Source organism: Eptatretus burgeri, unplaced genomic scaffold (genome assembly GCF_056783735.1).
Source record: "Eptatretus burgeri isolate ZD-2024b unplaced genomic scaffold, Ebu_testis_v1 Ebu_testis_scaffold_170, whole genome shotgun sequence".
In the NCBI taxonomy this organism is placed as follows: Eukaryota; Metazoa; Chordata; class Myxini; order Myxiniformes; family Myxinidae; genus Eptatretus; species Eptatretus burgeri.
This window is the reverse complement of record NW_028222120.1, coordinates 47,744-72,395: the sequence shown is the minus strand read 5'-3', so window position 1 is coordinate 72,395 and position 24,652 is coordinate 47,744. Positions and strand designations below refer to the sequence as shown.

Below are 24,652 nucleotides of genomic sequence, written 5' to 3'. Positions count from 1 at the left end.
CAAAAAAAAAAAAAAAAAAAAAATAAAAAAAAAAAATCAAAAACAAAAAAAAAACATCCAAGCTGACTAACATATTTTGCACAAACTTCGTTTTGGCAAGATAATAAATGATCATTTCATATTTAAAGGTGAGTTTTGGGTTAAAAGTCGGGTCGGTTTGTTTTCATCCCCGGGGGAGTCAAAGCCACGCCTACTTGAAGCCACGCCTACTTGAAGCCACGCCCACTTATAGCCACGCCCACTTCAACCGCTTTTCAATCCGCCAAGTGTGTCTTCCTCCCTCGGCTCGTCTCCTATTGTGGCGTACTCTCTGTCTCTGTCTCTCTCTGTCTGTCTGTCTGTCTCTCTCTCTGTCTCTGTCTCTGTCTCTCTCTCTCTGTCTCTCTCTCTCTCTCTGTGTCTGTCTCTCTGTGTCTGTGTCTGTCTCTCTGTGTCTGTGTCTCTCTCTCTCTCTCTCTCTCTCTCTCTCTCTCTCTCTCTCTCTCTCTCTCTCTCTCTCTCTCTCTCTCTCTCTCTGTGTCTCTGTCTCTCTCTGGTCGGTGTGTTGAAGACTTGGTACGATTTCCCCCTGGTGATGTGGACGCCCTTGCTCGCCGTTCTGTGTTCTCTCTGCACCTGTGAAGGTGAGACTCCATTTTTGTTGGTGAGAGGTGGGTTCAAACTTCCCGGTGAGGAAGGTGTGTGCGGTGAGTAACGGGTACACAGGAATGTCTCTCCGTCTATAAACCACATCCTTGTTTACCTTCAATGTACATTCGACTCTGGCACACACGAACATGGCAAGTGACCCGGATTTTCGGGGTTTGACCCGATTTGTTTGTGAAAACCCGCAGACCCGATGTAGTGGGGTCGAAACCCGTATTGGATGGAAACAATTCACTCTCGAACGTCTTGGTGATGTTTATCAGAACTCTGGAACACTTTAAATGGCAGGATTTGATTCGATTCGGATTGTTAGGACACACGACACCGTCTTATCACAAAGAACTACAGAGAGAGATAGAGATAGATCGAGAAAGAGGGAGAGGGAGAGAGAGAGAGAGAGAGAGAGAGAGAGAGAGAGAGAGAGAGAGAGAGAGAGAGAGAGAGAGAGAGAGAGAGAGAGAGAGAGAGAGAGAGAGAGAGAGAGAGAGACAGAGAGACAGAGAGAGAGAGAGAGAGAGAGAGAGAGAGAGAGAGAGAGAGAGAGAGAGAGAGAGAGAGAGAGAGAGAGAGAGAGAGAGAGAGAGAGAGAGAAAGAGAAAGAAAGAGAGAGAGAGGAAGAGAGAAAGAGATGGAGAGAGACATATCCAGGTTCGAGTACAGTGCGGTGTCCCATCCTATTTCTTTGGCTGCATGGCAGTGTCTCATTTCATTAAAATTGATTTCCGTGAGAATTTGGAATATGGGAACTTATGGCATGAAATATCCTTCATGTTGATGTAAGGTGTGCAATCTGTACCTGCTGGTTGCATGATTTTTCTGTAAGTGCAGTTGTGGCACTGTGGCAGTGCCCCTGTTCCACCTGATGTTATTGATCCACCGATAATCAACACACTTGGTGTTATTGATCCACTTATGATCAACACACATGGTGTTATTGATCCACCTATGATCAACCCACCTGGTGTTATTGACCCACCTTTGATCAACCCACCTGGTGTTATTGATCCACCTCTGATCAACCCACCTGGTGTTATTGATCCACCTATAATCAACCCACCTGGTGTTATTGATCCTCCTATGATCAACCCACCTGGTGTTGATCCACCTATGATCAACGCACCTGGTTTTATTGATCCACCTGTGATCAACCCACCTGCTGTTATTGATCCACCTATGATCAACCCACCTGGTGTTATTGATCCACCTATAATCAACCCACCTGGTGTTATTGATCCTCCTATGATCAACCCACCTGGTGTTGCTGATCCACCTATGATCAACCCACCTGGTTTTATTGATCCACCTATGATCAACCCACCTGGTGTTGATCCACCTATGATCAACCAACCTGGTGCGACTGATTCACCTATGATCAACCCACCTTGTGTTGTTGATCCACCTATGATCAACCCACCTGGTGTTATTGATCCACCTATGATCAACCCACCTGGTGTTATTGATCCACCTATGATCAACCCACATGGTGTTGATCCATCGATGATCAACCCACCTGGTGTTGTTGATCCACCTATGATCAACTCACCTGGTGTTGTTGATCCACCTATAATCAACCCACCGGTTTATTGATCCACCTATGATCAACCCACCTGATGTTGATCCACCTCTGATCAACCCACCTGGTGCTACTAATCCACCTATGATCAACCCACCTCGTGTTGTTGATCCACCTATGATCAACCCACCTGGTGTTATTGATCCACCTATGATCAACCCCCCTGGTGTTATTGATCCACCAATGATCAACCCACATGGTTTTATTGATCCACCGATGATCAACCCATCTGGTGTTGATCAACCGATGATCAACCCACCTGGTGTTGATCCACCTATGATCAACCCACCTGGTGCTACTGATCCACCTATGATCAACCCACATGGTGTTTCTGGTGCAGGGATAATGTGGAATGTCATGTTAAGCATGTTCAGTTTGTCGTTTTAAGGGTTAACTGGAGTATCACATGACACTGTGGTCCCTGCAGGTGGATCACACAGAAGACGGTGAAAACACGTCGAATTGCGCCATTTCCCTTTGAGATATCACGATGTACAGTACATACTGTACATCGTTTTGGCCCCACCTTTCAATGGTGAAGAATTACTTGAAAAATTAAAAAATATTCTCGCATCCGGATCCGGATCTTCACCAAAATCGAATCAGTTCGTCCTTGTCGCACACCCAACCTGTCCACACCAAGTTTCATCGGAATCCATGCACACCGTTTTAAGATATCCTGCTCACAGACAAAAAGACAAATAAACAGGTGAATACCGAACGGACGTCCACGTTCGGTGGCACAGGTAACGAGAAATTCCCTGACTGGGGTCTCGTGCCCACACTCGAAGTCTCATGTGCACACTCAGGGTCTCGTGCCCACACTCGAAGTCTCATGTGCACACTCAGGGTCTCGTGCCCACACTCAGGGTCTCATGTGCACTCTCAGGGTCTCGTGCCCACATTCAGGGTCTCATGTGCACACTCAGGGTCTCGTGCCCACACTCGAGGTCCCGTGCCCACACTTAGGGTCTCGTGTCCACACTCGGGGTCTCATGCCCAGACTCGGGGTCTCGTGTAAACACCTGTGGTCTCGTGCCCACACTCGGGGTCTCTTGCCCACACTCGGGGTCTCGTGCCCACACTCGGGATCTCTTGTGTACACTCAGGGTCTCGTGCCCACACTCGAGGTCCCGTGCCCACACTTAGGGTCTCGTGTCCACACTCGGGGTCTCATGCCCACACTCGAGGTCCCGTGCCCACACTTAGGGTCTCGTGTCCACATTCGGGGTCTCATGTGCACACATTCGGGGTCTCATGTGCACACTCAGGGTCTCGTGCCCACATTCGAGGTCCCGTGCCCACACTTAGGGTCTCGTGTCCACACTCGGGGTCTCATGCCCACACTCGGGGTCTCGTGTAAACACCTGGGGTCTCGTGCCCACACTCGTGCTCTCGGGCCCACACTCGGGGTGTCGTGTCCACACTCGGGGTCTCGTGTCGACACTCGGGGTCTCGTGTCCATACTCGGGGTCTCGTGGAAACACTCGGGGTCTCGTGTCCATACTCGGGGTCTCGTGGAAATACTCGGGGTCTCTTGCCCACACTCGGGGTCTCGTGCCCACACTCAGGGTCTCGTGCCCACATTCGAGGTCCGGTGCCCACACTTAGGGTCTCGTGTCCACACTCGGGATCTCATGCCCACATTCGGGGTCTCGTGTAAACACCTGGGGTCTCGTGCCCACACTCGGGGTCTCGTGTAAACACTCGGGGTCTCTTGCCCACACTCGGGGTCTCGTGTAAACACTCGGGGTCTCTTGCCCACACTCGGGGTCTCGTGCCCACACTCGGGGTCTCTTGCCCACACTCTGGGTCTCGTGTCCACACTCGGGGTCTCGTGCTCACACTCCGGATCTGGATCCGGATCTTCACCAAAATTGAATTGATTCGTCTTTATCACACACCCAACCTGTCCACCAAGTTCCGGCTTCATTCGTCCATAACCTTATGAGAGATCATGCTATATATCGATTTTGGCCCGATCTCTCAATGGGAAAGAATCACTGAAAACATTCAAGTATCGGGATCCCAATCTTCATCAAAATCTAATCATTTCATCCTTGTCACACATCCAACCTCTCCACCAAATTTTCTCCAAATCTGTCCACAACCTGATCCTGTTCACAGACAGACAAACTGACAAAAACACAGACAGTGGTGACAACATAACCTCCATTCACCTTCGGTGGCAGAGGTAATAGGAGCACAACAGAGCTGGAGAAATATTTCAAGACCACCAATGCCTCTGGTATAGAGAGAAGGTTTTAATGGTTTAAAGGAGGGGAATCTTGGAAGCGACAGCAGTTGTGTGTAGTTTGGAGCTCTTTTCATGACAGATCATTGTAAGCCTTTCATACCATGATAGTTGACAAAGGACCTCCCCTTTCTCAGAATCACGAGGCAGCAGTGGGCTTTGGAGGCCAAATCGCAGATATCATCTGTCCAATTAGACAGGATGTAGTGTATTTTGAGATTTGGGAGTTTGAGAAAGTGCTCATCTTCAAGAGAAATATGTGAGGACGAGGAGTGTGTGTTGGGGTTGAGATAGGTTGGGAGGGGAGGTGGGGGCGGGGATGAGGGCAGGGGGGGGGTCGTATTGTCGTGCAGAAAAAAATAACCTTCTGGTGAGTGGAGAGGGCTACTCGGAAGAAAACAGGACCATTCAGCCTTATAAGAGATTGTGGTTAATCCCATGGAGCATCGAAATGTTTCAAATTCAACCATTCTCCACGTGTCTGATGTTCAGTGAGATTGCTCTCATGATGGTGTGGCACATGCATCATGGACCAAAAGGCTTTTTCCTCTTGTCTTGATTTCCTAATGTTTCAATATAAACTCAATATGTCTTGTATAATATGAACTTCCTTTCCTCCAAAATAAGTTTCTGCTCACACTAAGTGACCCAAAAACCAAAAGATTTCCACTGGAAGGCTAATCACCTGCTCGATGAAGAAGTCAAGCTGTGATTCTCCATGATTACATGGTCAAAGTATTCAGTTTGATCTGGAGAGAAGGGCTATTATTAATCAGTTTGCAGTCAGTCAAATTTCTTTCTGCATCTTTAAATTCGAAGCAAATGTCCGCTCGTCCGGCATTTTGGGCTCGTCCGCCATTTTGGGCTCGTATGTCAATTCGAGCTCATCCACCATTTCAAACTCGTCCTTCATTTCATTTCGAACTCGTCCGCCATTTTGGGCTCGTCCGCCATTTTGGGCTCGTCCGCCATTTTGAGCTCGTCCTCCATTTCAAACTCGTCCGCCAATTCGAGCTCATTCATCATTTCAAACTCGTCCGTCATTTCATTTCAAGCTCGCCCGCCATTTCGAGCTCGTCCGCCATAACAGAGACAGGTGATCATCCTCTCTTATGGAAAGGACATTCCAGGCACTCACCCGAAGGGACAGCCTCAGGTTAACCCAAGGAGACCGTCGTCTGGTGTTAGAAACCTGAGCACCACTCGGATACACGTGACCGTAATCTGACCCGGGAAGGTTACCACGTGGTTTTCCTCCTATCATCATGAATGGGGGTCCAGAAGGGTCCTGAATTAACTTTTTCCTCAAAAGTTGATGGAATCAATCGGAACTTGCACAGACACAATGTCGGGGTTCCCTCATTAATCCCTGAAAGTTTCAGCTTCCTCGGTCAAATCCTCCCGGAGGAGTAGATGATGCATACCCACCTACATACCCACATACCCATAAATAACTCCGTTATGAAGGGAAGTTTGTCGATAAATACAAAAACAGAAAATAAAGAACGTTGTTTCGTATCGAGGGAATAATCATCGACGAACTCGGACTCGATTTTCCACTTTCACAACACAATGTGAAACACAAACAATCCGTTAAAACGAAACGTTCAATCTTTGTATTTATTTTAAATCATGGACACGTGATGTGGCGGGAACCAATCAGACACCGCGATCTCCCTGTTCGCTTTTTCCCCAAACAGCTCGCGCTCTTCACTCGGTTACCACAGCGTACCGTCCTTCACCGACACGACGTGCGGTCCACCATGACCCGAGATCTCAGAGCGAACACCTCGGGATCCCCGGGATGGTTCTCCGGAAGACCGCGGGTCCATGGTCGGTTCACCCGAGACCCGGTACGTGACGTTCACTCCGTACCGAGAACTTGTGTTTCCCGTACTGATCCGTGCTGTGTACTAACACAAGAACTCATTGATTTAGTGAATGTCATGATATCTGGAGCGGAGCCGGAATTGAATTGTGAATGGAAATCCCATCCATGACATGTTACCCTCCCTCTTGTACATGTATGACATCATTTTATACCTCATCACTTCATTCCTCTTTAATCTCGTTTACAACAAATCAGATGATTTACTTGTAATTGTGGGCCTCTGCACCGGCACACAATGGCCTGTTCTTGAGGACTGCAGTGGAAAATCGGACTTTAACGTCCTCGATGAATCACTGGATGAGAAGACAAGATACTTACCTTTGCTTTCAGAGGAAGGTATGCTCACTGATGCAACACCTTCCCTGTGCATCACCAGGTTGGGAGTTTATAGCTCGTCCTGCAACAACCTTATTTTCGGCCAAATTATGTTCAATATTATATTTAAAGATGTTAAGGGTGAACTTAGTTACCACTAAACCAGTCGGCTGTTTGTAAAGCAGAGTTGGTGAGTTTACCAGGAAACTAATTAATTTTGCTCGATGGATGGAAGTCACAAGTTCAAGGTCAAAGTTTGACCCAAAATCATTTTTCACGAAATTTTAACCTCAAGCTGTGACCTCGACCTTTTGACCTGCTGTAAGAACTGTTATGAAACCATTGTCACGGGATAGGTGTGTTTGTACCGATAAAATATAAAAGTATACCTGGTGTTGGTTTAATGGTTGGGGTGGTGGGCTTGGTTTACATGGGTCCTCAGTTCAAATCCCACTTGGCTGTTGAATTAATACCAGGTGGGGTTGACTCAGCTTGTCATCCTTCTGAGGTTGGGAAAGTGATACCAGCTTGCTGGGAGGATTGAGCCGTTTGAGTATCCTGTGTCAGAGTGGTCACCTGTCCAGGATTGTGTCCAATAACCCAGGTAACTGCTGTAGCAGCACTGATGCTCTCTCTGTACAGAGTGTGGTCTTCATGGATGGATCATAAAGGACACGTTTAACAACATTACCCATCACTGAGGGTCAGGGACTTGAATTCTCATGACCACCTGACTCATCAAAATAATTTATAGTTAATCATCACCTCTTTTACTTGAGGAAAGTGTGAAAATGTAAAATTTAAAGCTTAATTCGTGTTTGTTTACTTGTTTACCAGCAAATACTACCTGTCGCTTCGCTGATGGGAATATTCAAGATAGGAGGGAGAGGGGGAAGGGGAAGAGGGAGAGAAGGGAGGGGACGAGGGAAAGGAGGGATGGGAAGGATAGAGGCGAGGAGGGAGGTGAGAGTGGATGGAGGTGAGAGGGGAAGAGGGAGAGAGGGGGGAGGGGAAGGATAGAGGAGGAAGAAGGTTGGAGAGAGAAGAATAGGGGTGGGATAGTGCGGGATAGGGATGATAGAGAGTGATAGGGGTGGGGGAGGGGAGGGGAGGGAGGAAAGTGTGGCGGGGGAGAGGAGGGAATTGACTGAATGGAATGGGTTCTTCGGTATTTGAATAGCAAAATGAATTATCGAAAACTTGTCCTTGTCCGATTTTTCATTTTCATCCCAAGGTCAAGGTCACAAGGTCAAAAACTTAGAAAACTGCGAATTTTGATGTTAAAATCATTCGATCGCCCAAACTTTGAGAGCGAGGATGACAATATTTTTTATGCATAATCTTGAGGTCATTCCCCTCATTCCCCTGAGGTCATTCCCCCAATTATTCAAACCATTTTGCTCTATCTCGAACACCTTGCCTGTGGCACCCCCTTCAAGTTTGTTTTTACGCTGATTTCATCAAAATATGGATAATCCGAGGAGTGCAAAATCCCATATAGCCTATATGACGTTATATTGTTGCTGGAATGTTCCAGAGGAAGTTTTGCCACTAAAGGTCATAATCCTTGACCTTTGACCTTCAAAGGCCACAAAGGTTAAATTTTCAAAGTTGTTAGAATCGAACCGGGTTTTCGACCTTCTTCGACGAACTAACTCCAATAAGCGATAGCACGTATCCTGTTTCATTATTTTAATGTCCACAACATTGTTTTGTGACCTTTAAAGGTTTTGCAAAGGTCAAATTTTGAAAGTTGTCATCAAACTTGGTCAATTCGTCATTATGCCAACAAGATTCGCCGGCCATGAAATGAAAATGTTTATTACTGCTTTTGGGCCTCACTGGCCTTAAATGCAGTGAATAAATAATGATAATAATAATAATAATAATAATAATAATAATAATAATAATACCGTGACCAAATTACCTTGTGACCGTTTTACCGTGACCAAGTTTCCCGTGAACAAGTTTCCCGTGACCAAATTTCCTGTGACCAAATTATCGACATTCGAACAGACACGCGTAGAGGGGGCGGGATAGGGTAAGTGTGTCTGCGTAAACCCCTTTTGGTATTCTCTGAGGACTGGCCGTGACGTCACAGGACAGTTCAGCGGATGGCTCCGCCCCGTGATCACGATTGGCGGAAGGCGACGGCAGTGGGCCAATAAACGGCTCGATTGGAGGTGACGAGGGCAGAAGGATAAAAAGGTTCTGTTCGGGGTCAAAAACGAAGAAGAAGAAGATTACAACCAGAACGCTCGTGTTTTTTTGGTGTGGAACCTGTGGCGGCAGAGAGCGTCCTGGTGGCTGTGCTGAGTCGACCGTGCTCTTGATCGTGCTCTTGATCGTGCCTCGCTTTGGTTGGCTCTAGGGTTCTGCTGACTCGGAATACGGGGTCGGGCGGTGGGTGGGCCTGCCTCCCTCTCCTGCTCGCGGCTTGGCGCGGGAGCTGGTTCCCTGGCGGCTGTGGGCGAACTTGGGCCAGGACCAGGAGGTCGACAGCACTGCGGTTTCTCCTGCCCCCCCCCCTGGCGAGAGCAAGGCCGGCTCGTCCGGCGCCGATCCAGGGACAGTTACGTCCACACCACGGTCCAGCCTGACCACCAGAGATAGCTACGTTTTGTGTGTGTGTGTGTGTGTGTGTGTGTGTGTGTGTGTGTGTGTGTGTGTGTGTGTGTGTGTGTGTGTGTGTGTGTGTGTGTGTGTGTGCTTGGCGCAGGGATTGAGAACTGAAAATTCATTGGAATTGTCTGTGTTTTTCCCCACGCCCGATCCCACACCATCCCGTCGAATCGCCCCGGATCCCTCTTCTTGCCGAGTCTTGTTATTTCTAGTAATAATAAAAAAGGAATAAACATCATCAACTCAGTGAAAAGTGACTCGTGCCACCTTCCTCGTCCCGTTTGCGGTAGAGCGATTAGAACCGCCATGTTTGGGTAATAAACAAATAAATCGCCTCCATCGTTTCGGCTCATTCTACGTTGTCGGGACTGTTCAAGTCCCATGGACGTCACAATATAATTGGACTTGATCACAGGTGTTATTTGTGATCAGTGTTATCATTATGTTAATTAAATGACAGTTTTAGAGTTGTAATTGTATTTTTTGTAAGTTTTGTTTTTTCTCATTGCTTATGAGGGTTCAACAGGCCAGACTGGACCCATGGGAGAGCGGGGTCACCCTGGCCCTCCTGGCCCACCGGGTGAGCTGGGACTGCCAGGTTCAGATGGAAAAGAAGGCATGAAGGTCGGAAATAACAGTTTTATGTTTATACTGCAATACAATTTTTAGTAAAAGCAACAACAACCAACAACAACAACAACCAACAACAACAACAAACTAGGGGTTGGGAGTAATTTGGGTGTTGAAATGTGTTTCGATAAACAGTATGAGTAAAGGTGATAACTCGATTTTGCAATTTCAGATTGATAGTTGAGGGTATAAACTGAATTTTAATCTCACTCTCCAGGGATTGATGTTGTATTAAATTATTTAACAAAGGTGTTTAAACTCTGACACAAATTAAGGTAAATTGGTCTCAATGTAAAGTTATGAGAACACACTTGTTTGATAAGAAAAGTATAATTCCTGGATGCTGTCCTTCGAATAAACCAAGTGGTTTTTAATGACCTTTATTGAACCTTTCACCTCCCAATCATCGTTTTTAATCTTACCGTTCATATTGTTGCGGATTCGCGCCCGCCGGCGTGCGGACGGCCACGTAACTCGAATCGCGGCACGTCGCCCATCGGACGGACAATCCAGTCGTGACCCTCTCGGACTAACGCCGGGAACTAGTCGCGGGTGGACCTTTCGGTCTCACCACGATCGTGCCAATCGGCCCCCGCGTGGGATAGGGTTGCTCGCCAAATTCGACCTACCTAAGTACCCACACGGAGGGTAGACCGGGCGATCGCACCTCGCCGCAGGTCGACTTCGGACACGGGCCACTTTAAGCGACCCGTTCCGTACTATCGGGATAACCGAGCGGTGTTATTCGTCGGCCTCGACGGTTCGATTAATTATCGGGCGTTTTAGCCCACGACCAACCCTTTACGTGAAGCAAGATGGAGATTCAATGAAAGAAAAGACGAAGCGAAGCGGGAAAACAGTTCAACAATAAGCACATTTATTTCGCGATGAACGGAAAGCACACATATACAATTACACCAAAAGCAAATGTAATAGAAGAAGAAACACAATATTACACAAAAAGCAAATGCAACAATGCAGATCTAACCGACTACCGGGCACACGGCAACACTTATACAGTTTTACTTCACAGACGGCGCCGACAACACATATTCCCAAAGCAAAAGAAAAGAGAACCACCCTCCAGGATGAGGCGGGCCTGGGGCCGAGACCGTGTCGGGCCTACCCGTCTGATGATGAGACGCAGAGCGGCGGTGGCGCCTCAACTCCGCGGGCCTCGCGGACAGTGTCTGGTAGGGGGTGGGAAAGGGGCCCCTTGTCGCACTATCTCAGCGCGGGGGGAAACAGGAGGGGGTTGTTGATGCTTGGGGGGGAGGATATCACCCTGTCTCGGGTCCCGCGACGAGCGTCTCCTCCTCGACCTCGGTCGCGTTGCTGGCCTCTCCCTCTGCAGCTCCCGGCACCGACGCGAGCACCCCCTCGTCCGCCTTCGCCGCCGCCACCTCTCCACAGCTCCGTCTAATCGCCCTATCCGTCTCCTCTCTTGGCTCGTCCCAACTCTTCACTCTTGACTTCTCCCCTCCGAACTCACAACTGCCAACTGAACTGCCTTGACTGACGAACGCAGCCGTTTATATAAGCCCCGTGGCTTCGCTCCTTCACCTTTGACCCTCTGCCTCCGACCCTTCACCTCTCTAACTGGCTCCCCATTGGACCGAGGAAAAGTGGGCGTGAATGCTTTTTGATCCATGAATTTGCATATTGCGTCCTCACTTCAACGCCCTGGAGGCGGGGCCAATTCGCCCCAGCTCGCCGATAGGATGGAACAGAAGTGGGCGTGAGTCGTCTTTGATCCGTTTTTCTCGGAAAGTCTGTGATGTTTCTGAACACGCTGCTCGGTGCGCGCCCTACACGAGTCCAGTATCGGTGCCCACAAGTGGCGCGAGAATGGTGGGGATGCGATGGTGGCGAGTTGTGACGGTAAAGGTCGTGGCTGTTGTTGTGAAGCGGCGTTGTGGTTGGTGGTTGTTGTTGTGAAGCGGCGTTGTGGTTGGTGGTTGTGGAGCGGCGTTGTGGTTGGTGGTTGTTGTTGCGAAGCGGCGTTGTGGTTGGTGGTGGTGTGTGATGGCTGTTGAGACGTGGTTGGTGGTGGTAGTAATGGCGGCTGGTCCAAAATAAAGATAGCAAAAGAAAAACGGCTATCCTGAAGAGTCGCAGCCCGACTGAATGACATTTATTCCCTCGAAACAACGGGTTTGGGCCTAACTACACATATACTTACCGAGATATCTCACCTAAGGGACCTGAATGGTGGTTTGTGAATTTCGTCAACCACAACAATATTGACCCCCAGGATATCCATGGTAATCGTCATGGCCATGAAAGTTAGAGTTTATAATCTGTCCCTCACCTCTTGATCTCTCAAAATCTTGGAGTTACTCAGTGAGGACTAGAATATGGAATACCCACACTGTTGATGAGAGTGGAAAAATCACGACAACACTCTCAATGTCAAACTTCCAGGGTTATCGTATCCATAGACTCATGAATTACCCACCACAAGTGTGTGGATCAGGTGGTTCATTCTCATCACACCAAGCTCCTCGACGCACATTCGTGGAGCACCCAAAACCCTCATCATAACACGTCATCAACTTGGGGAAAAACACAAGCTATGGTAAAGCAAGCTCAAGACACAGCTGCTTCTTCTACTGTCTGTGTAGCATCATTGGCTGGGGGTACAGCTGTGCAACTGATGCAATACCCTCTGTTGATTCTATCAGGAATTTTTAATTTGTTCATGGTGCCAGCGAAAGCTCACCTACTCTTCAAAAAGGACACAGTGGGATCTTTAACGTCCACCAACTAATCCCAGGAGATGGGACGTGTATGTTTACGTCCAACTTAGCGACGGAACACACATTTATGAATCACCCTGCCTGTGAAACACTGGGATGACAGTTTAAAGCTGGGTTTGGATTCAAAGCGAGGCTGGACAGCTTAAAAGTGAGTGTACCAACCTGTGGGCCATTCTGCCAGCCCAAGACACCCACTCTCCCCTTTTAAAAACTTAACCAAACAGGTGTGGTAATCTTAATCCTGATGAAGCAGCACTTTATGGATGGAAAGAAGTAAATTAATATCGAGGTCTCATAATAATTAGCATTCTCAGGTCTCACACTCAGAGGTCTCAGGACTTATTTGTCTCGAAAAACAAATCATGAAAATCACAATGACTAAATTATGTTTTCCTTCCATCTCATCTGTAATGCGGTCGATGAAAGACTTCCCTGAAAAGAAATCACATCATATATATACCAGAGTTCATGACTGGGAAGTTTATCATTGAGCCGGGATAAAATAGTAGGATCAATCTGTCAAATGACCCCCAAAAAATTGCAAGAAAACGTTTTATGGAATCTTTTTGTTTTATTTGGTCTTCAGAACAACATATTAAAAGTTACCAAAAATGGACGACCACAAAGGGTCTAAATATGGCGTCAGTAAAAATAACTAAATGGACGATTGACATCCAAACAAAAACTGATTGAAATACTCTAAAATACCAAAAGTGTTACACAGTCTACCCTCGAGAAATTAGTTTTGATCTGTCGAGCGTATGTTCCAACGTACCTTCCACCGAATATTTAGTCTTCATTTTCATCATCTGAAACTGGCTCAGTAACCACATAACCACAGTTGCCTTCTTGGCAAGGTCCACAAGCTCTGGTCCATTCAAGGCCATGTTTATTACAGCTACATTTCAGTATGCTGCATCCTGTAGTGCAGTTGCAATGGATCATTTTGAGCAGAATGTCTGGTGCAGGGCTCTGATCCATCAGGAGTGGAATATTTTTGTCCTCTTGCACATCCAAGCCCCATTCAGTAGGGTTCATGCCGTCTTCCTTGCCCATCCAAACCATGACTTGTCGGTACGTCTGCCGAGAGTGAAGGTTTGTGACCGAGGTTGTTGGACGCAGTCTTTTTGGTTGTCACGAAGGTCTCTGCGGCCACTTTCATGCAAAGGAACTTGTAGCGTAATGATGCCAAAGAGTCAGATTGGGTTCCGTTAAACAAGGACACCATTGCCTTGCAACCAGTGGTTTCTACAGTAAATTGATCTGCCATTGGTGTGCAAAAGACCTGTGAACAGGCACGCAAGACAGATTCACCCTTGATGACTTTTTGGAAAACAGATTTCTTCCCCATCCCAAAGATTCTCAAAGTAGTGTCACATCCAGAGAAAGTATGAGCAAACAATAGATCAGAGCAGACATCATCACCAAGTAACCGTTTCAGAACTTCGATTTTATTAACATTTGGTTTCCCCTTGTCTGACCTGAAGTACAGGTACTTGCAGTCCTTAGAAGTTGCATGATACAGCAGCAATACCAGCAGATCCGTGTCTTCTCCGATCAGGGTTGTTGCATTGGAGGATGTCATTGTGACGGATGCTTTCACGATGTCCAAGTCTGCATCTCCTTCAGCTTGGATGACATGACAGCTTTTCTGGCGCAAGTGTTCAGAGATCAAGTGTATGAGGTCCTGTTTGTTCATAACATTTGAGAGGAAATCTTCCTTTCTCCCAACGAATGTTGTTGTATCCGATATGTTGACCTTTTTCGAAACCAGAGCTCGACTTTGTCGCTGATTCGTATTGTCCTTTGTACTTGGTCCTCCATCATATCCATCAAAGACAACGGTGGCATTGCCGGACAGGTCTGATGTGAAAGACGCGTCGGCATCGGCAATTGAGCTGGAGGTGCTGCCTTCGGTCCATTTCAGTCGATGTAGAAGTGAACCACCATCTAGAACATAGCGATCAGTCTCTGGAATGGACTGAATAACTGCATCTTCTGATGAAGTAACATGCCATTGTATGGCGTCCATAAGTTATGCTTTTTCTGGATTCTGCACACGATTCTTTGCTTCAAACAAGGATGGAGGATATGGGGAAAGTTCACATTTCATTCCCTCATCTCGGCACAGATTTTCCTGCTGAGATACCACAAGGAACCTCTGAAATAACAGTGCTGGATCAATGGCTCAATCCTTGGTGATCTTTTTGGCCTGGGCTGATGTTAGTGTCCTCACTGCAGTGTTTCATTTGTGCGAATATGAGAAGACAGATTGTCCTTCCATTTTATTCACTGTGTTTCTGCCAACAATGAAAATGTGTTGCACATTGACATCCTCATTAGCATTTATCCCTGTGATGATGTTACGAAGGGTCACCTCATTCGAGAATGGAGAATGTTGTTCAAGCTTTGTGGCAATTTTGGCCAAGTCCATCGTGTCCATGTCTATTTGTGATGCAGATTCCTCTTTGTGCTGTTCGCTCATTGTGTATACGGTTCGACAGAATTCCTGCATGGCGAAGCTGTTGCTGGAGGATACCGGAGACGACATTGTCCAAACAGCTCTTTGATGTTCAGTCATTCCACTTCCTCTTGTCAGGCCCCCTGTACATTTAATGGACCGCATCAGGGTCTGTTTGATCACCAAGTCTGATCCAAGGCCAGCCCAGCGTTGGTCGGTGCGTTGAATCACGTGGAATCCGTTTCTGAATTTCGAAAATACTGCAGAGTTTTCAGTTTCTCACGCCTGCATCTTCTGCAGGTAAAGATAAGCAGACTGCAGATGGTTGGGATGTCCAGCAACAGCAAATATCGGTAAGCAGACAGATATAGCGTGGAGTTTCATTTGCTACGACCCTGTGCAATCGGCCTCGACAAGTTCCCAGGCCACTCCCAACATCTGCAAATAGTTCAGCCATAATTTGCTCGTTTTTGAACTGTTAGATAAATCAGACTTTTTGGAAACTAGTGTCTGGGAAATCCATTTGATACAATCACTTTTGAGTGATGTTTCCAAGTCTATTGAACTCGCATCTGACATCGTATATTGACTGTCAAATTTTTGCACGAGGATCTCAAATCCTGGCTCATCTGCAATGACTTTAGCTGCGATCCTGGTGCATCAGACACTGACAAACAAAGAGGTGTCCCCAAAATTGGCGCTGCAAAGCTTTTCCATTCATCATGTGATGAACCACAGCGTTTTCACTGGAAATCGTCTCCAAGACCTCTTTCAGGTCACTCCCATTCATCATTACTCCTATGGCCCCCAACAGATTGAGCTCACTGAAAGTCATATTATCCCCCAAAAATTATCCTCAAAGGATTAAAGTGATCGGAAAGTGTTCAATTCATCAGATTTGAGTAGATATCAGACATGACCTCACATTGGCTCCCATCTTTTTCTAACCTCATATCGACACCCTTTATTTTGGTCCAATTTTTTGCAACTTTTGATATGTTGTTCTGTAGACATAATAGAAAAGAAAATACCATAAAACGTTTTCTTCCAATTTTTTGGGGGTAAACGGCAATTTTTCCATATTTTGACTCTCCTCAAAGTAACTCAGTTGGATGACGTAATAAATTACAGGAGTTCGGAGAGACGATTTGTCATTTAACAGACCCCTGGTATTTCGACAGATTCAATACTGTTCATTGAGTTTTCTTTCTTTCTCACACTGGAAATCTCCTGGCCCTTTTAATCGGATGAGATGTTTTTTTCAACTGATGAACAGGTTGTTCAACTGGTGGTGTGACCTCAATAGGTATTGCCTGTTCCTCACTTGCAGCAAGCTTGGGAGGAGAAGGCTACAAATGATAGTGAAAGCGACGTGGACTTGCTCTACCCTGATTCGGACAAGCAGTTACGTGCCGTCTTCGACGAGGAAAGCATTGACGAGGATTTCCTCGGGTTGAGCTGAAAAGCTTCATCAAACTCAAACAGCCCTTTTTCAGGGCCACAAATCCACAAGACTTAGTGTCATACCGGGATGAATCCCTTTTCTTAAAAAAAAAATCCTCTTTATAATATTAAACAAGGACAAATGTGTTCAAGAGCAGCATCCGAAAATTATCCTCAAAGGATTTGTCGGCTAAAAAAAAACAACAAAAAAAACAACAACTTCCGATATTTCGTCACGTGTCTTGATTAAGCCAATAGCGAGACCCGGCATGGTGTATTTACATATTTACGAAATAAATAATGTATTTACGAATTTACAATACATTAAATGAAATAATCTTTCAATAGTGACGTGAACTTTTCGAAACATTAAAGCAAATGTCCGAATATATTTAAAAGTTCATGATAGACGCTTTCAAAAGGCACCGTCTATGTGAGGATGTGTACAAGTGTTTAGTATTTAAGGAGATCCGGATCGTGTGTATAAAAGAGCCGAGTCCGAATATAAAGGTTTTGTCTTCACAAGAAGAAGGAGAAGAACAACGCCGAGCGTTCTTAGAGCAGCGTTCGCTACGTGAGACGCTGCTGAAAATAATAAATAAAAATAAAAACTTCTTGGTGTCCTCTCCTCTCTCTTCAACTTCTTGAAAATGAGAATAAGACTGTTAGACTAAATTAAGGGGACGTGGGAGTTCGTACGTTGATTCCTCCGTCACTTTGTTTCGTACAAAGTTAATGTACAAACGTATTGAGATCTCGATCAGAAAATAAAAAGATCAATCGATTAATTTCCTTTGAGGGTGAAAAATACGGGTGCTGTTATTTGATTTGAGGGTGAAAATATTTGAGGGAAATAGAGATGATGAGCTTCACCAAAAAGCTCGAATTTGGTCTCATCTGTCCACAGGACATTTTCCCAGAATGATTTTGGCTTGTTCAGGTGTGTTTTGGCAAACTCCAGTCGGGATTTCTTTTGTCTCTCTCTCAGCAGTGGGGTCCTCCTGTGTCTCCCACCATGGAACCCCCTTTCATTTTGTTGGCGATGGATTGTGCGAGTTGAAACCGTCGTACCTCGTGTCTGAAGGTCAGCTTGAATCTGTTTGGCAGTTGATCAAGGTGCTTTCTCCACCATTCGAACAATCATTCACTGAAATCTTGCATCAAGTTTTCTCTTGTGACCACGTCCAGGGAGCTTGGCTGCAGTGCCATGGGCCATAAACTTCCTAATAACATTGTGTGCGGTGGACACAAGAACATCAAGGTCTCTGAAGATGGACAAGTAACCTTGAGATTGTCCATGCTTGGCTACAATCTTGTGTCTGACCTCCTCAGACAATTCTCTGCTTTTCTTTCTTTTCTCCATGCTCATTGCGGTACACACAGAGACACAAAACAGTAGAATGACTTCATTTCTCTCTTAAAACTGGTTGAATGAGTGATTTTTTTTATTTCGCAAGCACCTGCAGCTCACCACAGGTGAGTTCAATTCCAAAGGAAAGGAGAATCATCCGCTTTAAATCAAATTATTTCTAACAACTCCTAATAGCTGAGTCTTTGGGCCTCTCACTCAATCACCGCAGGTTGGTCGGTGGTCTTTCTGTCTTCTACCGACTCCTCTCCAGCCATGCCCCCCTGCTCTCTCTGCGATTTGTCCCCACCACATTTCCACAGGGCGCTCAAGGTCCGCCAACAACCCCCTTCTGGTAAAACTACCAAAATCACGAATCACTGCTCATCTTCACTCTTTCATTCCTCTTTTTTCCGCCTTTGGAATAAACTTCCTCACTCTATTCTTTCCCATTCTTCCCTCCAGGCTTTCAAAACAGCTGTTCACCACCACCTCTTATCTGCCCCCATCCAAATCCTCGATCTTTTCTACCCCCGATAATCCACCCAAGCCCACTTCCTTCAATTCCCCTGCTTTCCTTCCTGAAAGTCCCTGTAATGTCCATCTTCTCTTCGCCATGTTCCCCGTCCCATCCCCATCCCTCTCCCTTCCACAGTTCACCTAATGTGTCTGTTCCCCACTGTTTTGTCCCTTCCACTCCCACCCCTCTTGTCTCATGCTTCCTTGCTGTGAGTTGTGTGTTAGCTCTCATACGAGCCTCGACCAAGGTATACACCAAAAAAAAAAAAAAAAAAAAAATAGGTGTCAATAATATTGTCGAGACCATTTTAGGATTTCTTTGTGGAATAAGTTAAGAATTAGTAATTTTTTTAGATTTTTTTTTTGTTTTGCTCCACTGCAAACCAAATAAATACTGTTACGTCTCAGGGGGGTGGGGTATGCATTCAAAGGGTAATTAGGATGTTTAATTCGGTATGCCATGCTGTTCGAGTTTACCAGGATCTCGATGTAATAAGTAGCAATTCAGTGGTGATAAGTTGTCTCGTAAATGTCCATTTCTTTAAGGGGGAAATGATAATTGTCACGTAATTAGATAGGGAGACGGGTTAGGGTAAGTGTGTCTGCGTAAACCCTTTTAGTATTCCCTGGAGGCTTGCCGTGACGTAACAGGACAGTGCTGCGGATGGCTCCGCCCCGTGATCACGATTGGCGGAAGGCGACGGCGGAGGGCCAATAAAACGGCTCGATTAGAAGTGACGAGGACTCGAGGATAAAAAGGTTCTGCTCGGGGAAAAGAGGTGGAAGAAGAAGATTGAAAAAGAGAAACCGTTTTGGTCGAGGCTGTTGGGTCTCGGAGCGTGCTCTCTGATTGCGCTGGTTCGTTCCTCGATTCGTCGTGTCTCGTGGCCTTGCTGTCCCTCGTGCCTCACCTCGGTTGGCTCCGGGGTTCTCCGGGGTATGGGGCCGAACGGCGGGCGGACTTGCCTCCCTCTCCTGTGAGGGCGGCTGTGAGCGGACTTGGGCTGACACCAGGAATTGACAGCACCACGGTGTCTCCTTCCCCTGACGATCGCAACGCCAGCTCGTCCGGCGCCAATCCAGGGACTGTTGCGTCTACACCACGGGCCAGCCTGACCACCAGGACCAGCTACGTTTTGTGTGTGTGTGTGTGTGTGTGTGTGTGTGTGTGTGTGTGTGTGTGTGTGTGTGTGTGTGTGTGTGTGTGTGTGTACCTGGCGCCTTAGAGGGTTTGAGATTTGTATATCCATTGGAATTGTTTGTGTTTTCCCCACGCCCGAACCCACACCACCATCCCGTCGAATCGCCCCGGATCCCTCCTCTTGCCGAGTCTTATTATTATTTCTGGTTAGAGAAATAAACATTATTAACTCAGTGAAAAGCGACTGGTGCCACCTTCCTCGTCCCGTTTGCTGTGGAGCGATTAAAACCGCCATCTTTGGGTTATAAAAAAAATAAACCGCCTCCATCGTTTCGGCTCATTCTCCGTTGACGGGACTGTTCAAGTCCCGTGAACGCCACAATACATTTGTGGAGAACAAAATATTTTTTTAATTTTAACAATTTTCTGGAAGAAATGGTACATTATTTGAAAAAAAGTGCAAGGGTGTCAATATTTCGGGCCACCACTGTGTGCATGTGATTCAATTTAAATAAAATAAAGATTGTAAAAGTCGTATAAATAAATTAATTCTGGAAGTTTACCGCCTGACAGAGTGGCGATGACACCACCCGAGCGAACACGTAACGTGAGTTATTCGTGCCTGTTGTGTGTGTCCTTTATGATGTCCTTAAAAACAGTAAGTTTCCTGTTTGAAATGATTTTCAATTTTTAGCTCGCCTGTTCGAAGAACAGAGAGCTATAGCTATACCCCTGGCCTGAGCGTCACCATGAGCGTGAAAATGTTAAAGTTTTTGGTGCAAATTATTTTTTCCTGTCTAATGTTTTTATCTTCCACACTATTTTTTATACGCCCGATATATATAAATATATATATATTTTTTATCGGGGCGTATTATGTGATACCGGTCGTCCGTCCGTCCGTCTGTCTGTCGGTCCGTCCGTTCCTGTCCGCAATATAACTCCCAAAGTTTTCAACTTTCACGTTTCTTATTTGGTGCATAGGTACAGACTGTGGAGACGGTGTGTCGTGACCTACATTCGTCATCTAAAGTGGTTGCCGTGGCAACCAGGATGCTGTTTTCCATGTAGTAGCACAATTCTGTATGGACCTTCTTGTTTGGGCGTATATTGTGCTCACTTGCGCTCTTGTCATTGATTACAATATACAAATACATATACTGCTTTAAAATTATTTGGATCAGACATCACTGCAAGGCTTTATAAAAAATATTAACTAGAACGGGCACTCATAGAGCGCATACCTTCGCCGCCACTACTTTTTTTGTTCTTGGTATGAGTGTGGGGAACTGGTTTCATCTGAATGGTCTTATGACACAAACCACATATCTATAATGTCATGACCCCCCCCCCCGACTTTCGGGGGCTACGGATTAAACAACAATCAACTCACGTCGTTTTGGCGAGTCTTCACTCGCAAGCTCGGTGAATACAACGTTTCAACAAGAGAAGGTAATCTCGTTTGATGCTGGTTTCATGCAAATCGAATAAGAATTGACTGAGTTATGCCGAAAACCGCATTTTCAAGGGCGTGACCACCCCCCCCGCGACATTTTACCCCAACCGGTGAGATGTGTTATGACGTCATTGTGTCACAAGATTGGGCATTAAATTCTGAATATTTTGGTGCTGGGTTCATGTAAAGCGGACAAGAATTGACCGCGTTATGACAAAAACCACATATTTTTCAAGGTCGTGACCCCCCTGACCTTTGACCCCTAACCGGTAACAGGAGTATGGGCGTCATTGTGTCATATTGCATATCACAAGATGAGGCGTTGAATTCTGAACATTTTGGCGTTCGTTGCATGCAAATTGAAAAAAATTGACCGTGTTGTCGTAAAAAGACGATTTTGACCTTTTCGTGACCTTGACCTTGACGTCTGACCCGAACGATCCCAAAATCTAATCGAATGCTTCCTCGCTAATACCCAATCACCCCACCAAATTTCATGCAATTCGGTTTTATACTTTTTGAGTTATACGAATCACAAGATTACAAACAAATAAATAAATAAATAAATAAATAAATAAATAAATACACGTCGACCAAAACATAACCTTTCGCAGAATGTGAAGGTAATTATGGTTGCAACTTTCTGAATGTCAGTGTATAGTACTGGATGCGCGTTTTGCGCCACTTTTCATATAGATTGGACATGCTATTTTGGAGGAGAATGCAACACATAAAACGAACACATCTGTGTCCTCAGACACGATCACGACTTCAGAAAAACCAGATTTTGAATTGAGATGAGGCTTCTAACTGAGTGGGTGCAGGAGGCCAAGGCATTTTGGTTTCCTGCATTTGACATCATTTCTAAGCATGAGGGAGACAGTTTTGACCATGTTCTCATTATGACTCATGCTCTCTTTGAAAACTTGCAGTTTTTCTTTCAACCTTACATTTTCCTGAACAACCTCACCTTGTGAAAGATTATCTGGGAACACTAACATTTTACCTTTATCATCAGGAATCATGTGTCGGCTTTCACCAAACTCAGCAACAAGTTTTCTCTGAATATGTTTTTTTGTGGAACGTTTTACCTCAGTAACACCCAGAGATAACAAGGTATCTGTAAGTTTCAAAGTGACCTCGACCTTTGACCTTGACCTTCAAAATTTTGTGCGCTGAACGGGACCTCTATAGGCCTCTGATATGCGAAGTTACAAAAATTTCCAATGATAACTGTGCTCTGCAGAGTGATTTATACTTGATTACAGACCAAAAAAAACATGAAGGTCAAGGCCAATCGCCACCAAAAATTAATCAGCTGAGCGCCAGACCATGAACGATATTCCCATGAAGTTTGAAGACGATCCGATCAAAATTACTCAAAAACTAGAACGGGCACTCATAGAGCGCATACCTTCGCCGCCACTACTTTTTTTTGTTCTTGGTATGAGTGTGGGGAACTGGTTTCATATGAATGGTCTTATGACACAAACCACATATCTATAATGTCATGACCCCCCCCCGACTTTCGGGGGCTACGGACTAAACAACAATCAACTCACGTCGTTTTGGCGAGTCTTCACTCGCAAGCTCGGTGAATACAACGTTTCAACAAGAGAAGGTAATCTCGTTTTCAAGGTCGTGACCCCCCTAACCTTTGACCCCTAACCGGTAACAAGAGTATGGGCGTCATTGTGTCATATTGCATATCACAAGATGAGGCGTTGAATTCTGAACATTTTGGCGTTAGTTGCATGCAAATTGAATAAAAATTGACCGTGTGATCGTAAAAAGACGATTTTGACCTTTTCGTGACCTTAAGCTTGACCTTTGACCCGAACGATCCCAAAATCTAATCGAATGCTTCCTGGCTAATAACCAATCTTCCCACCAAATTTCATGCAATTCGGTTTTATACTTTTTGAGTTATACGAATCACAAGATTACAAACAAATAAATAAATAAGTAAATAAATAAATAAATACACGCCGACCAAAACATAACCTTTTGCAGAATGCGAAGGTAATAAAGGTTTCGTCGACTCCCCTGATTTGCGACAAAGTGACCATGACCTTTGACCTTGCCCTTCAAAATTTTGTGCGCTGAAAGGGACCTCTATAGGCCTCTGATATGCGAAGTTACAAAAATTTCCAATGACAACTGTGCTCTGCAGAATTTTTTATACGTGATTACAGACAAACAAACAAACAAAAAAAAAACAAACAAAAAAACAAAAAAACAAACAAAAACAAAACATACAAACTGACGAACATATTTTGCAAAAACTTCGTTTTGGCAAGATAATAAATGATCATTTCATATTTAAAAGTGAGTTTTGGGTAAAAAGTCGGGTCGGTTTGTTTTCATCCTCGGGGGAGTCAAAGCCACGCCTACTTGAAGCCACGCCCACTAATAGCCACGCCCACTTATAGCCACGCCCACTTCAACCGCTTTTCAATCCGCCAAGTGTGTCTTACTCCCTCGTCTCGTCTCCCATTGTGGCGTACTCTCTGTCTCTCTCTCTGTCTGTCTCTCTGTCTCTGTCTCTGTCGCTCTCTCTCTGTCTCTGTCTCTCTCTCTCTCTCTCTCTCTCTCTCTCTCTCTCTCTCTCTCTCTCTCTCTCTCTCTCTCTCTCTGTGTCTCTGTCTCTCTCTGGTCGGTGTGTTGAAGACTTGGTCCGATTTCCCCATGGTGATGTGGACGCCCTTGCTCGCCGTTCTGTGTTCTCTCTGCACCTGTGAAGGTGAGACTCCGTTTTTGTTGGTGTGAGGTGGGTTCAAACTTGCCGGTGAGGAAGGTGTGTGAGGTGAGTAACGGGTACACAGGAATGTCTCTCCGTCTATAAACCACATCCTTGTTTACCTTCAATGTACATTCGACTCTGGCACACACGAACATGGCAAGTGACCCGGATTTTCGGGGTTTGACCCGATTTGTTTGTGAAAACCCGCAGACCCGTTGTAGTGGGGTCTAAACCCGTATTGGATGGAAACAATTTACTCTCGAACGTCTTGGTGATGTTTATCAGAACTCTGGAACACTGTAAATGGCAGGATTTGATTCGATTCGGATTATTAGGACACACGACACTGTCTCATCACGAAGAACTACAGAGAGAGAGAGAGAGAGAGAGAGAGAGAGAGAGAGGAGAGAGAGAGAGAGAGAGAGAGAGAGAGAGAGAGAGAGAGAGAGAGAGAGAGAGAGAGAGAGAGAGAGAGAGAGAGAGAGAGAGAGAGAGAGACAGAGAGACAGAGAGAGAGAGAGAGAGAGAGAGAGAGAGAGAGAGAGAGAGAGAGAAAGAGATAGAGAAAGAGATAGAGACATATCCAGGTTCGAGTACAGTGCGGTGTCCCATCCTATTTCTTTGGCTGCATGGCAGTATCTCATTTCATTAATATTGATTCCCATTAGAATTTGGAATATGGGAACTTATGGCATGAAATATCCTTTATGTTGATGTAAGGTGTGCAATCTGTACCTGCTGGTTGCATCATTTTTCTGTAAGTGCAGTTGTGGCACTGTGGCAGTGCCCCTGTTCCACCTGATGTTATTGATCCACCAATAATCAACACACCTGGTGTTATTGATCCACTTA

At 45.7% G+C, this 24,652-nt stretch overlaps 1 protein-coding gene across 4 annotated transcripts in view; it reads left to right on the top strand.

Annotated features, from left to right (window-relative positions):
* Positions 1 to 489: 489 nt before the first annotated feature.
* Positions 490 to 24,652, top strand: part of LOC147007437 (uncharacterized) — a 41,337-nt gene continuing 17,174 nt past the window's right edge. For all 4 annotated transcript variants that reach the window (XM_085867155.1, XM_085867156.1, XM_085867153.1 and 1 more), the window contains exons 1-4: positions 490 to 623; positions 6,173 to 6,325; positions 6,559 to 6,699; positions 9,827 to 9,924. In XM_085867155.1, coding sequence (XP_085723281.1) covers positions 575 to 623; positions 6,173 to 6,325; positions 6,559 to 6,699; positions 9,827 to 9,924 — 441 coding nt within the window. In that variant the 5' untranslated portion in view covers positions 490 to 574. The remainder of the gene's footprint in view (positions 624 to 6,172; positions 6,326 to 6,558; positions 6,700 to 9,826; positions 9,925 to 24,652) is intronic.